Source organism: Sus scrofa, chromosome 6 (genome assembly GCF_054392235.1).
Source record: "Sus scrofa isolate SSC_HxYL_T2T_F1_AM1 chromosome 6, Sscrofa_HxYL_maternal_Yorkshire_Landrace_v2.0, whole genome shotgun sequence".
NCBI lineage: Eukaryota > Metazoa > Chordata > Mammalia > Artiodactyla > Suidae > Sus > Sus scrofa.
In genome coordinates, this window is record NC_139388.1 from 20561407 (window position 1) to 20574564 (window position 13158).

At 43.7% G+C, this 13158-nt stretch overlaps 1 protein-coding gene across 4 annotated transcripts in view; it reads left to right on the top strand.

Annotated features, from left to right (window-relative positions):
• RSPRY1 (ring finger and SPRY domain containing 1) overlaps positions 1-13158 on the top strand; it is a 49911-nt gene that overhangs the window by 26130 nt on the left and 10623 nt on the right. For 3 of the 4 annotated variants that reach the window (XM_021093906.2, XM_084959817.1, XM_021093907.2), the window contains exons 7-12: positions 79-145; positions 524-655; positions 2071-2186; positions 3392-3535; positions 10564-10675; positions 12887-12989. In XM_021093906.2, coding sequence (XP_020949565.1) covers positions 79-145; positions 524-655; positions 2071-2186; positions 3392-3535; positions 10564-10675; positions 12887-12989 — 674 coding nt within the window. Of the gene's footprint in view, positions 1-78; positions 146-523; positions 656-2070; positions 2187-3391; positions 3830-4696; positions 4923-10563; positions 10676-12886; positions 12990-13158 lie in introns of those variants that run through there. The other variant, XR_014805619.1, reaches the window with a different exon arrangement.

A 13158-nucleotide genomic window follows, 5' to 3' on the forward strand; every position in this document is an offset into this window, starting at 1 on the left:
GAAGAGGAAATTGATAACTTGCTGTCTCTACAGGGGAATGATTTTTGTTGTTGTTTTTTATCTTTTGTTGTCTTCCAGAAATTACAGTCCCACCCCACAGTCATGCTTTTTGCACTTATCGCACTGGAAAAGTTTGCACAGACAAGTAGGTATAGTGACTTCTTATACTAATGATCTTCTGTATTGCTTGCTAAAAATCTTATTTTTCTTCGCTACTGGTTGAACTGATGCTTTTGAACCCCTTCAAACATGCATACATTCTGATTTGTCTGGGTAAACGCTCAAGGCCAGTAAGATGTAACAATGACAAAGGCAAGAATTGAAAGTTGGTGATGGCAGTGACTCACTTTTTATAGCAAAAAATTTAGTGATGGTATTGCTACTTTGTAGGAAATAGAGCTCTTGGGCTTTGTATTATTATAGTTGCCAGACTCTCTTTCTGTACTCCTTCCTTCCATTAATCCACCTAACAAATTATCCTACTCTTTCAGGGTTAATTTAAGGTTTATGTCTCCCCAAACAGGTGAAAATAAATTGACTATATCTGAATCCAGTATTAGCGACCGGCTTATCACCTTGGAGTCCTGGGCTGATGATCCTGATTATCTGAAACGTCAAGTTGGTTTCTGTGCCCAGTGGAGCTTGGACAATCTGTGTAAGTAGGAGTTGCCCTTTATTAAAATGCCTCTTTTCATTTCCAAATCCTTTTTTTTTTTTTTTTGGTCTTTTTAGGACCGCACCCATGGAATATGGAAGTCCCCTGGCTAGGGGTCTCATTGGAGCTGCAGCTGCCGTGCTACATACCACAACCACAGCAATGCAGGATCCAAGCCACGTCTTCGACCTACACCTCAGCTCACAGCAACACCAGATTCTTAACCTACTGAGCAGAGCCAGGGATTGAACCTGCATCCTCGTGGATACTAGTCGGGTTCATTACCACCGAGCCACAATGGGAATTCCTCCAAGTCCATTTTTTGTATAGGATCACTGGTCTTCATTCTGTAATAGTAAGTGTGAGTCTTTCCATATAAGGCCCTCTACTGGAAGGTTGGCTGTGTTCTAGCAGAAAAGTATTCTAGGGATTCTTCAGGCAGTTAAATGGAATGTTGCTAATTGCAGCACTCTCCTGTTCAGAAACTTTGACTGCTATCCTGTTTCCTGCTGCAGCCAGGCCATTAATGAGATGGCACTGTCTAATCAACTCTTCCCAGCACAGACTCTTCTCATTGCCCTATGAGCAGTCCCAGTCATTCCTACCCCTGGGTCTGAGCCTCTCCCTTGGAATTCCCTCTCTTTATTCTTCTCCCAACATTGCTCTTCAAAACTCAAGTTGTGTCTTACCTGTACCATGAGGGTTGCTCCCAACTTTTTTTTTTCCTCTGAGAGCTGCTGGGACTAAAAGTGTACTACTGCTCCATCCTCACTCCTGCTGCATAGGTAGCACTGTGCAAAAGCACAGGCAGACACGTGACCCCCTGCTCCTACCACAGCATTATGGAGAATTGTTCAGTGCACGGCTTGGGTAGTGCCACTTAAAGAATCCTGAGGGAGTTCCTGTTGTGGCACAGCAGAAACAAATCCGACTAGTAACCATGAGGTTGTGGGTTCGATCCCTGACCTTGCTCAGTGGGTTAAGGATCCAGTGTTGCCGTGAGTCATGGTATAGGTTGCAGACGCAGCTTGGAACCTGCACTGCTGTGGCTGTGGCGCAGGCCGGCAACTACAGCTCTGATTTGACCCCTAGGCTGGGACCCTCCATATGCCACAGGTGATGCCCTAAAAAGCAAAAAATAATAATAATTCTGAAGAAGAATCTTTTGGATTTTGCTTCATGCAAAGTAAAACTATTGGAAACAAATATAAATCTAGCAGTGCTCCCCTTACTAGCATATGCTTAATTAATCTTCATGTCACACTGCAGCAACAAAGCCAAGGTTATAAGTCTACCAATTCTGCCATTTATGAGCACCTCACTTCTAAATTAGAATGGCAGCTAGCGATGACAATAGCTTTTTTTTCCCACAGCAGCCTGCTTTAGCAATATGCGCATTTTTTTTTCTTCCGCAGTTTTAAAAGAAGGTAGGCAGCTGACCTATGAGAAAGTGGACTTGAATAGCATCAGGGCCATGCTGAACAGCAATGATGTCAGCGAGTACCTGAAGATCTCGCCTCACGGCTTGGAGGTAAAGCTTCCACACATGGACCCTTCTGGGGAGAAAAATCTTGGTCTCATTTTCATGATCTGGTTTTGAACAAAGCAATTTCCTGCAAAATAGTTGGAAGTTTCTTACATATTCAAAGAGTGATTAGAGGTAGAAGTGGCAGGAGAGAGTGTGTATGGGATATTATTTACTCTTTCATATCACATGGTCTTCTAGTAAGTGTGCCAATGTTTATTGACTGGTTTAAGTAGATCTGATTTTAATCTCTGCCATTTTATTCAGCTAAAGCTTCAAAAACTAGTGTTTTTAAAAGACGCCCTTCCTTTTTTAAAATCCCTGTATAGCCAAGTGTATTCATCTAGATCTTGCTTCACCGTCTCCCTGTATATAAGAAATGTTGCTGATTTGTGGGTGAAGGTTGATGAAAGAGCCACTTATATACAGGAAAGTACCATAAGGCAGTAAGGTACTAGACATGTCAAGATTAAAGAGCTGTTTGAAGAATGGCTGCACACAGCCCTTTGATCTTATGTCTTGCCAAATGCCTTATGTAGTTTTCTGCTTTAGATTATTTGTAATTACTCCATCTCAGTACCTTTCAATATCCTTCTCTCCCTTTCTAAAAGTCCAGGTTAAGACAATGTTTATGCATTTGTAGACGATTCCACCATGAGAATGAAGCTCTATAACTACTTAAAAATGAAGCCATGGAGTTCCTGTCATGGCTCAGTGGTTAACAAATCCAGCCAGGAACCATGAGGTTTCAGGTTCAATCCCTGGCCTCGCTAAGTGGGTTAAGGATCCGGCGTTGCCATGAGCTGTGGTGTAGGTTGAAGATACAGCTCAGATCCCACCTTGCTGTGGTTGTGGCGTAGACCGTCGGCTACAGCTCCGATTAGACCCCTAGCCTGGGAACCTCCATATGCTGCAGGTGCGACCCTAGAAAAGTCAAAAAAAAAATGAAGCCGATAGCCTTCACTAATTCTCACTGTAGCCATCTTTGAGGCATTCCAGTCCTTCTACTTTGAACTCCTGGGAGATAAAATTATAAAATGGAGTGTCCTGCTCTCGGTTTTGTACTTTTTGTCACTGAGAATGCACTGAGAAGGAGGCAGTTATCCAAAAGCTTTACTAAGGAAGCACACATTCAGCCTCCTGAGCAGTCAGTTCTCTCTGGTGGTCTTCAGGTATTGATGGTGGACCGTCATGCTCTTTGATTTTGCCAGGCTCGCTGTGATGCCTCCTCTTTTGAAAGTGTGCGTTGTACCTTTTGTGTGGATGCTGGGGTGTGGTACTACGAAGTAACAGTGGTCACTTCTGGGGTCATGCAGATCGGCTGGGCCACACGAGACAGCAAATTTCTCAATCACGTGAGTACCTTAGAGAACTGGGCAGATGAGGGCAGCAAGATTTTTGGTGAGTGGGTGGAGGATACTTATTTTTCAGATAAGTTTGTGCAATAATTGTTCCTTGGCCTGAAGTACATGGTGCCAAATTCCTAACAGTAGTTTTCTAAACTGATTCAAAAATAGGGAAACACAAGTAAAGTTGCCTCTTAGGTTTTTTCCTCCCCTCAAGTTTTTTGGTTTTTTTTGTTTTTTTTTGTTTTTTTTTTTTTTTTTGTCTTTTCTAGGGCCGCTCCCGTGGCATATGGAGGTTCCCAGGCTAGGGGTCTAATTGGAGCTGTAGCCACCAGCCTACACCAGAGCCACAGCAACTCGGGATCCGAGCCGCATCTGTGACCTACACCACAGCTCACGGCAACGCCAGATCCTTAACCCACTGAGCAAGGCCAGGGATCGAACCCGCAACCGCCTGGTTCCTAGTCGGATTTGTTAACCACTGCGCCACGATAGGAACTCCCCCCTTAAGTTTTTAATTCATGTTAATTTTCCACCTGGAGGTTAGATATGTCCTTTTGCTTCTCTAGCCTGAGCCACATCCTTGGTTCGGTTTTTATATTGGAACCAGTGATGGTTTTTACCTTGCATTTAAGCTTTAGGAGCTTTGTAAGAATTCCATTCTTTTCATAAAATACTAATGTTGGCTTGACTTCTTGTACTTTACTTTTACTTTGTAATTAGTAGGCACATTTGTTTTCAATGTTTAGCATTTATCTTTTGTTATAGAAAGCTATAGTATAAAAGGAAAGATTAAATCCTCTAGAGGAAGCAGAATTGGGCTACCTCACTTAGGTGTGAGAGGTTGGGTTCTTCCTTTTCCTTCAGATGTTAATTTCTTGCCACTTTATACCCTTCTAATGCCCAGCCCAAATCATCTCTTTTCTATTAGTCAAATTATAAGTTGTTTGGAATTAAACCCGTTTTGGTCAGGAATGTTTTATACACATATGGTTCTTATCCTTTGAGCTGAGAAAAGCCCTAGATTTGTTTGTTTGTTTGTTAATCTAAATAGCCACCCATCGCATATGTAAAGTCTTGGGATGGGTTTTAAAGGTTTTGGTTTTTTGTTTTTGGGGGGGTTTTTTTGGTCTTTTTAGGGCCACACCCATGGCATGTGGAGGTTCCCAGGCTAGGGGTTGAATAGGGACTACAGCTGCCAGCCTGCACCACAGCCACAACAATGCAGGATCCAAGCCAGGTCTTCGACCTTCACCACAGCTCATGGCAATGCCAGATCCTTAACCCTGGCCTCACTAAAGAGGATCAAACCCACAACCTCATGGTTCCTAGTCAGATTCATTTCTGCTGCGCTACAACGGGAACTCCGATTTTTTAGAGCTAAAAAAAAAAAAAACTTAATTTTCATAGCACCATCATTTTATTTTATTTTGTTTTCTTTCTTTTTAGCTGCACTCAAGGCATATGGAAGTTCCCAGGCTAGGGGTCCAACTGGAGCTGCAGCTGCCAGCCTACACCACAGCCACAGCAAAACTAGATGTGAGCCATGTCTGTGATCTACGTTGCAGCTTACGGTAACGCCAGATCATTAACCCACTGAGCGGGGGCCAGGGATTGAATCCGAATCCTTATGGGTACTAGTTGGCTTAATTACCGCTGAGCCGCAATGAGAACTCCCACAGCACTGTCGTCTTAGAACCTATCATCTGATTCCAACTATAGTTTTTACTGTCACAATTTCCATCTCACAGATGAGAAAACCGAGACTAAGGCTGGGACACGAAGAAACCAGGCCTAGAATTCAGCCCCCTTCCTATTCTATAACAGTTGCATTCTTTGCATTTGAAAATGGAAAGAATTTCAGAGAATTCTTTTCATTTGTATTTTCATTTGAAAGTAAAAAAATGTTCTGGAACTGGAAGAAACAGGGATTTCTCTAGGGAGAAAGCTTTAATATAAAATTTGTCTCCTAATTTGGCAGCACATTATAGGTCTAGGTATAGTACATGAGACTGAATGTTGAAAAAACATTTTTTTAATTGCCAGTGAGGAGTTCCCGTCATGGCACAGTGGAAATGAATCTGACTAGAAGAAACCATGAGGTTGTGGGTTCGATCCCTGGCCTCAGTCAGTGGGTCTAGCTTCCGGCATTGCCGTGAGCTGTGGTGAAGGTCACAGTCATGGCTTGGATCCTGCGTTGCTGTGGCTCTGGCGTAGGCCATCGGCTACAGCTCTGATTAGACCCCTAGCCTGGGAACCTCCATGTGCCGCTGGTACAGCCCTAAAAAAAGGGGGAAAAAAAAGGGGACAGTGAAACTGGATCATTTTTTTATGGTAGGTAGAACAAATTTATGCCATATAGTTGTAAAAACTTGAGCTTCTCAAGTTAAGAGACTTAAAATACTATTTTCCTACCCTCCAGCATTCTTGATAGACTGTTTCTTTCTTTCTCCAAAAACCAAAAATAAAACGTTTTTCCTTGATTCAAGTCCTGGCTGCTTAGAAATTCGTGAAGTCTGAAATATCTTTCCCCAAATGTGGGATTTTAATGACATTGCCATACTTACAACTTTGCTTCAAATGGACATTGTTCTGTATCTTTTTGCCTATACAGACAGGTATGGTTTTACGGAATAAATCATTTCTAGGATACACACAGTTTCTAAAAGTGTTTGGTTTTTTTTTTTTTTTTGGTCTTTCTGGGGCCGCTCCCGCAGCATATGGAGGTTCCCAGGTTAGGGGTCTAATTAGAGCTGTAGCCACCGGCCTACGCCAGAGCCACAGCAACATAGGATCCATGCCGAGTCTATGACCTACACCACAGGTCACAGCAACACCGGCTCCTTAACTCACTGAGCAAGGCCAGGATCGAACCCACATCCTCATGGATCCTAGTTGAGTTCATTAACCACTGAGCCACGATGGGAATTCCCCAGTTTCTAAAAGTTGAAGTCCATTCATAGTGCCTCTTATTTTAACTCTTACTGCTTCGGCTTCAGTTTTGAAAGAATGATCAAAGTGTTGGTATTGGAGATAGATCGTTAAATTGAGAAGCTGAAGGACAGGTCTTGTTAAGATCACCTATAGAATAGTTTGTCTTGTGTATCTTTACAGAGGTTGAGAGGAACAAGTATCCAAGAGCATGTTTTCACTTTATGATACTATCTTTTGCCATTTCATGAGCATCTACCATGTGAGAGGTCTTTCACGTACTCACCCCTAATCTTTTTGGGAGTGAGAAGGTGTTATTCTCCCATTTATTTATTTATTTGGTCTTTTTAGGGCTGCACCTGTGGCACATGGAGGTTTCCAGGCTACAGGTAGAATCGGAGCCACAGCTGCCAGGCTGCATCTTTGACCACAACTCCATGATCCTTAACCCCACTGAGCGAGACCAGGGATCAAACCCCAGTCCTCATGGATACTAATCAGGTTTGTTACTGCTGAGCCACAAGGGGAATCTCTCTTCTCCCATTTAAAGATGAAGAGAATGAGGTTCAGAGAAATTAATTTAGAAACTTGCCTGGAGTTCTCAAGGTGGCTCAGGGGTAATGATCCCAGCAGGTATCTATGAGGACACAGCTTTGATCTTGGCCTCACTCAATGGGTTAAGGATCCAGCATTGCCGTGAGCTGTGGTGTAGGTCACAGAGGTGGTTCAGATCTGGCATGGCTGTGGCTGTGGTGTAGGCTGGCAACTACAGCTCCAATTCGACCCCTAGCCTGGGAACTTCCATATGCTGTGGGTTTGGCCCTGAAAAGACAAAAAAGAAAAAAAACAAAAAAAAAACTTGCCCAAAGTCACCAGCCTCCACTGCTCCGAAGAAATTCAGTCCCTGATCAGTGTAGCCCATGCTCTTTCCCTGTTGAAGCCTTTTGCTGTGGAGAAGATGACTCTGCTATCTTACACAGAAAAGGAATGATGTGGAAGGTTATCGGGAGCTCCCAGACTCTTGAAGGATTTGGGAACTAGACAAGCTCCAAGACAATGACCATGGGCCAAGAGACAGGAAGTAGAACAGCCAGTGTTTTAGGAGCCAGGATGCCAGCACTGCTGCCCACAAACCTAACCACTCCTCCACATGGGGTCACTCATACCACTCCGGGTGTCTGATGGCAGGTGGGGTCCATTTGGCCAAGATGACACCTTACCCATCTACTTCCCGAGCAGGAGGCAGGAGACTGTGTCTTCATTACATTCCCCATAACAGGAAGCAGTTGAGATGCTAAATAGCAGGAACAGGACAGTTTCCGCCACGTGGGGAAGGATCCGGAGTATTCCCTCAATGACTAGCTACAGATAAACTCTTTTCTTTGTTTTTAGAATGTTTCCATTACTAAAATAAACATGACCAGAAATAAGCAGATCAAAATAATCACCCCAAGTACCAAGTTAGCCGCCCTCTTCTCTCATATATCTATCGCAGCTGAGGGAAACCATAGTCCTGCCGGGAATGTTTCACATTGAAAAAGGGTGCAGTACATCTGGATGGCTCTTTGATGTATAAGCTCAATGGGATTTTTAAAGTGCATCTCTGCTTAGCAGAAGCACCTACTTCTTAGCCTGCAGAAGTTGATCTGTGGTTAAAATTATCAGAGTTCCCCTTTTCCCACACTACCACACTGTTATGATATTCATCCAAGCATAGAAGACATTGCATGGTAAATTCCACTCTTAACCAATTCTTGGTGGCTAGGAATCTTCCAGGAATTTCTTTCAAGTGTCTGTGGAGAACTTCCGAGGACATTAGAAAGGAAAGATAGGAGTTCCCGTCGTGGCACAGTGGTTAGCGAATCCAACTAGGAACCATGAGGTTGCGGGTTCAGTCCCTGCCCTTGCTCAGTGGGTTAACGATCCGGCGTTGCCGTGAGCTGTGGTGTAGGTTGCAGACGCGGTTCGGATCCCGTGTTGCTGTGGCTGTGGTGTAGGCCGGCGGCTACAGCTCCGATTCGACCCCTAGCTTGGGAACCTCCAAATGCCGTGGGAGCGGCACTAGAAATAGGTAAAAAGACAAAAAAAAAAAAAAAAAAAAGAAAGAAAGAAAGAAAGAAAGAAAAGGAAAGATAGAGGAGCTTCCTTTGTGGTGCAGTGGAAACAAACCTAGCTAGTATCCATTAGGATGTGCATTCGATCCTTGGCCTCACTCAGTTACCTCAAGCTGTGGTGTGGTTCGCAGACCCGGCTTGGATTCCCAGTTGCTGTGGCTGTGGCTGTGGCTGTGGCGAAGGCCAGCAGTTTCAGCTCTGATTTGACCCCTAGCCTGGGAACTTCCATACGCCACTTGTGGGCCCCTAGAAAGAAAGATAAAAAAAGAGTTGCTTGCCTTTTGCCTATGCCCCAACACCTACAAAATAAAAAATTAGTTTTTTTACTTATCTGTTCAGGCTCCAAAAGGGGTAGTAGCAAGGTATTCTTTTTTTTTTTTTTTTTTTTTTGTCTTTTTTAGGGCTGCACCTGCGGCATATGGAGGTTCCCATGCCAGAGGTCTAATCAGAGCAGTAGCCGCTGGCCTACACCAGAGCCACAGCAACGTGGGATCTGAGTCTCGTCTGCAACCTGCACCACAGCTCACGGCAATGCCAGATCCTTAACCCACCGAGTGAGGCTGGGGATTGAACCCACCATCTCATGGTTCCTAGTCAGATCCGTTAACAACTGAGCCATGATGGGAGCTCCAAGCAAGATGTTCTTTCTAACAGACTGGTAAATTTCTTCTCGGCCTTTTGCTGAGAACTTAATGCAAGTTCATTTAACTCTTGAGTGGTCTGAATGGTGCATTCAGAACAGCTAATTCAGAAGCCTTGTTTTAGAGAACGCTCATCTGAATTCTGCTATGTTTTGGTCCCAGTCTTCAAGAAGCATGTTGGAGCCTTTTTTCTAACCTGTCTCCTCACTGCATTATTTATCTCTTAGAACAAGCAGGTCATCACCAGGATCTGAGATCTTACTTGGATTTGGCCCACATGTTCAATGCCTTTCTGCACTAGAATCTTTCACCACTGATCCTTAAAAATAGCAATTGTTCATAATGGTTAGGACTTGGCGCTTTTACCACTGTGTCCCAAATTCAGTGCCTGGTCTGGGAGCTGAAATCCCACATCAGGTTGCTGCATACCACGGAGGGGGAAAAGATAGCATGTCTGATCTGCATGTTTCCTCTGTTTCTTCTATTTTTTTTCTTATAAGTACTCAAAATAATTTCTTAAGATCCTACCAACCCCCCCCCTTTATTTTGGTCCTTTTTTTTTAGGGCCTCAACTGTGACATATTGAGGTTCCCAGGCTAGAGGGTAAATTGGAGCTGTAGCCGCTGGCCTACACCACAGCCACAGCGACTCAGGATCTAAGCTGCATCTGAGACCGAATCTGCAACCTACACCACAGCTCACGGCAACGCTGGATCCTTAATCCACTGAGCGAGGCCAGGGATCAAACCTGTGTCCTCCTGGATGCTAGTCAGATTCGTTCATGCTGAGCCAAGAAGGGAACCCCCCACACACACCCTTTTATGTTAACAATAAAATAATTAAAAGGCAGTCAGTAATAAAAGCTGTCAAGGACCTGTATGATGTTCAGATATTTCAGAATACCTGTTAGCTGATTATCCACTATAACCTTTCTCTTGTCTCCAGTTTTTAAATCTCTGAGCATGTGGGTGTTTTGAAGTCTACAAATGCAAGAAAGGTGTTTGTCCACAGCAGCCTTGGAATCAGAAAATTCCAAGGTCCAATCTTGACTTTTTTAGTAATATGCCCTGGGGCAAGCTGGTTGACCCCTCTGAGCCTTGCTCTCCTCTGAAAATGAAATTTAATGCCACCTGCCTCAAGGTGGTTCATGAGAATTAAATGAACTAACAACTGTGAAAGTTCAGAAATATGTTGGTGAACTCATCTATTCTGACTCTGTCAGAATTTTGGTATCTTCTGAGAACTGTAGGCTCTCTCCCTTCATCCACAGAGCTTAGAATTCCAGCCACCAGGTTCATGCTTACAAAAGAAACAGAGCCTTGCTAATCTTCTGGACACTGTCTCCCTCCAGGAAGGCTACGGCATTGGGGACGACGAATACTCCTGTGCATACGATGGCTGCCGGCAGCTGATTTGGTACAACGCCAGAAGTAAGCCTCACCTGCACCCCTGCTGGAAAGAAGGTATTCATTCCTCTCCATCCTGAATTTATCGACTAGGTTGAGACATCTGGTTATGATGAGGCATCTGTTTTGTTAGGCCTTAAAAGGTTCTAATGGGAAAAGTCTAAATGTGGGTGGGAACAGCACTGTCCTGGTCTTCACCTCTGATGGAGCCCTTCCTTTAACAAACCATTTCAGACTATGAAATTCTTAATTTAGAGGAGAAATGATCATCTTAGGATTAATATGAATTCACCTTTCTGTCATGGCTCAGCAGTTAACAAACCCGACTAGCATCCATGAGGATGCGAGTTTGATCCCTTGTCTCGATCAGTGGGTTAAGGATCTGGTGTTGCTCTGAGCTGTGGTGTAGGTCGAAGACGCAGCTTGGATCCTGAGTTGCTGTGGCTGTGGTGTAGGCCATCAGCTTCAGCTCGGATTGGACCCCTAGCCTGGGAACCTCCATATGCCTCAGGTTCAAAAGACCAAAAGAAAATAAAGAATTCTAGTTTCCTCTCTGAGTATTTATCTTGAATCAAAGCAGCCATGAAGATAACAGGGGATTTAAATTCTAATGCTGTTAAAATGAGGTTATTTTCAGAGAATCAGCACTGGTCACTGGATACATTCTGGGCGTCTCTAAAGCAGCTTTTAAGGATAACGAGCACTCTTGGCCTCAAACACTTCTGCAAGCCTCAGTTCTCCACAGGCTCTGAATGCTACAGGGGCATAGGCTACAAGGACTCTCAATCATGGCTCTAGGATTTTAGCAAGAATAGATCATATCAATAGCATCATCTTTTTTAGGGCCACACCTGCAGCATGTGGAAGTTCCCCGGCTTGGGGTCGAATTGGAGCTGTAACCACCGGCCTACGCCACAGCCCCAGCAACACCAGACCCAAGCCTCATCTGCAACCTACATCACAGCTCACAGCAGTGCTGATTCCTTAACCCGAGTCCTCATGGATACTAGTCAAGTTTGTTACTGCTGAGCCACAGTGGGAGCTCCACCAGTCTAGATTTTTTTTTTTTCAGGATAAAGCCTTAGAAGTGAATCTTCCTGGCAGGGGGGATACAGAATTTCAAGGTTTTGCTATATATTGCCAGATTTTCCTCTACCACCATTGAGTGTCCACCTTTTCTTTTCATCACTGTGTAATTTCATGTGTTTATCTTTGACATTTAAAAAGCAAAACCAGATATTCTTGGTAGCTCAGTGGGTTAAGGATCTGGCAGCGTCACTGCTGTGGCACAGGTTTTTCTGGCAGCATCACTGCTGTGATTCATGTCATTGCTGTGGCACAGGTTTGATCCCTGGCCTGGGACCTTCCAAATGCTGTGGGCCTGGCCAAAAAAAAAAAAAAAAGAAAAAAAAATTATAAGTGAAGTTGAAAGCTTTTATTAAAAACAAAAACAGGGAGTCCTACTGTAGCACAATGGGCTAAGACTCCAACTACAGCAGCTCAGGTTGCTGTGGAGCTACAGGCTTGATACCTAGCCCGGCACAGTGGGTTAAGGATCCAGCATTGCCACAGCTGTCCCTAGCCCAGGAACTTCCATGTGCCTCAGGTGTAACTGTAAATTAAAAAAAAAAAAAAAAAAAATGGAGCTCCCATCATGGCTCAGCAGTAACAAACCCGACTAATATCCATGAGGACACGGGTTCAATCCCTGGCCCCACTCAATGGGTTAAAAGATCTGGTGTTGCCGTGAGTTGTGGTGTAGGTCACAGACGTGGCTCAGATGCTGTGTTGCTTTGCTGTGGCTGTGGTGTAGGCCGGCAGCTGTAGGTCTGATTTGACCCCTAGCCTGGGAACTTCCATATGCCACAGCTGTGGCCCTAAAAAGACCAAAAAAAAAAAACCCACAAAAAAACATTTAGGGGGCTGTTATTATCTCAGGGAGTTTTTATTCTTACCAGAGAAGCAAAGAAGTACCTGGTTTTATTTTACCATATAATCCCCAAATACACATTTTCCCCACATTTCAATATCTTTGAAATTGGGTGCATCTTATAATAGATGGCTTCTCATAGATTAACTTGCAGCATTTTCCTCTTAAAGGTATATTAAAATACTGATATAAAGGGGTCAGATCAGTTGCAGAAGAAGCAAGAAGGATGAAGATACTGAATAAAGTCTGGCTTAAATGCAGACTTTAATACAGTGACCTTAAAACCCTTGAGATAAAAGAATCTTCATATCCTAACAGTGTTTCACTTTATCCTCTAGGAGACACAGTAGGATTTCTGTTAGACTTGAATGAAAAGCAAATGATCTTCTTTTTAAATGGCAACCAGCTGCCTCCAGAGAAGCAAGTCTTTTCATCTACTGTGTAAGTACCTTTTCTCAGTCACAAATTTGAGTAGATGCATGGAATATACTTTCCTCAAGGAAAAAAAAAAATGTCTATTTATATTGTTGTGATGAGAAATCACTTTATTTCAAGTAATTGGGGACCCACCTGATCGTACCTAAAACCATCCCAGAGTTTGACATAGGGA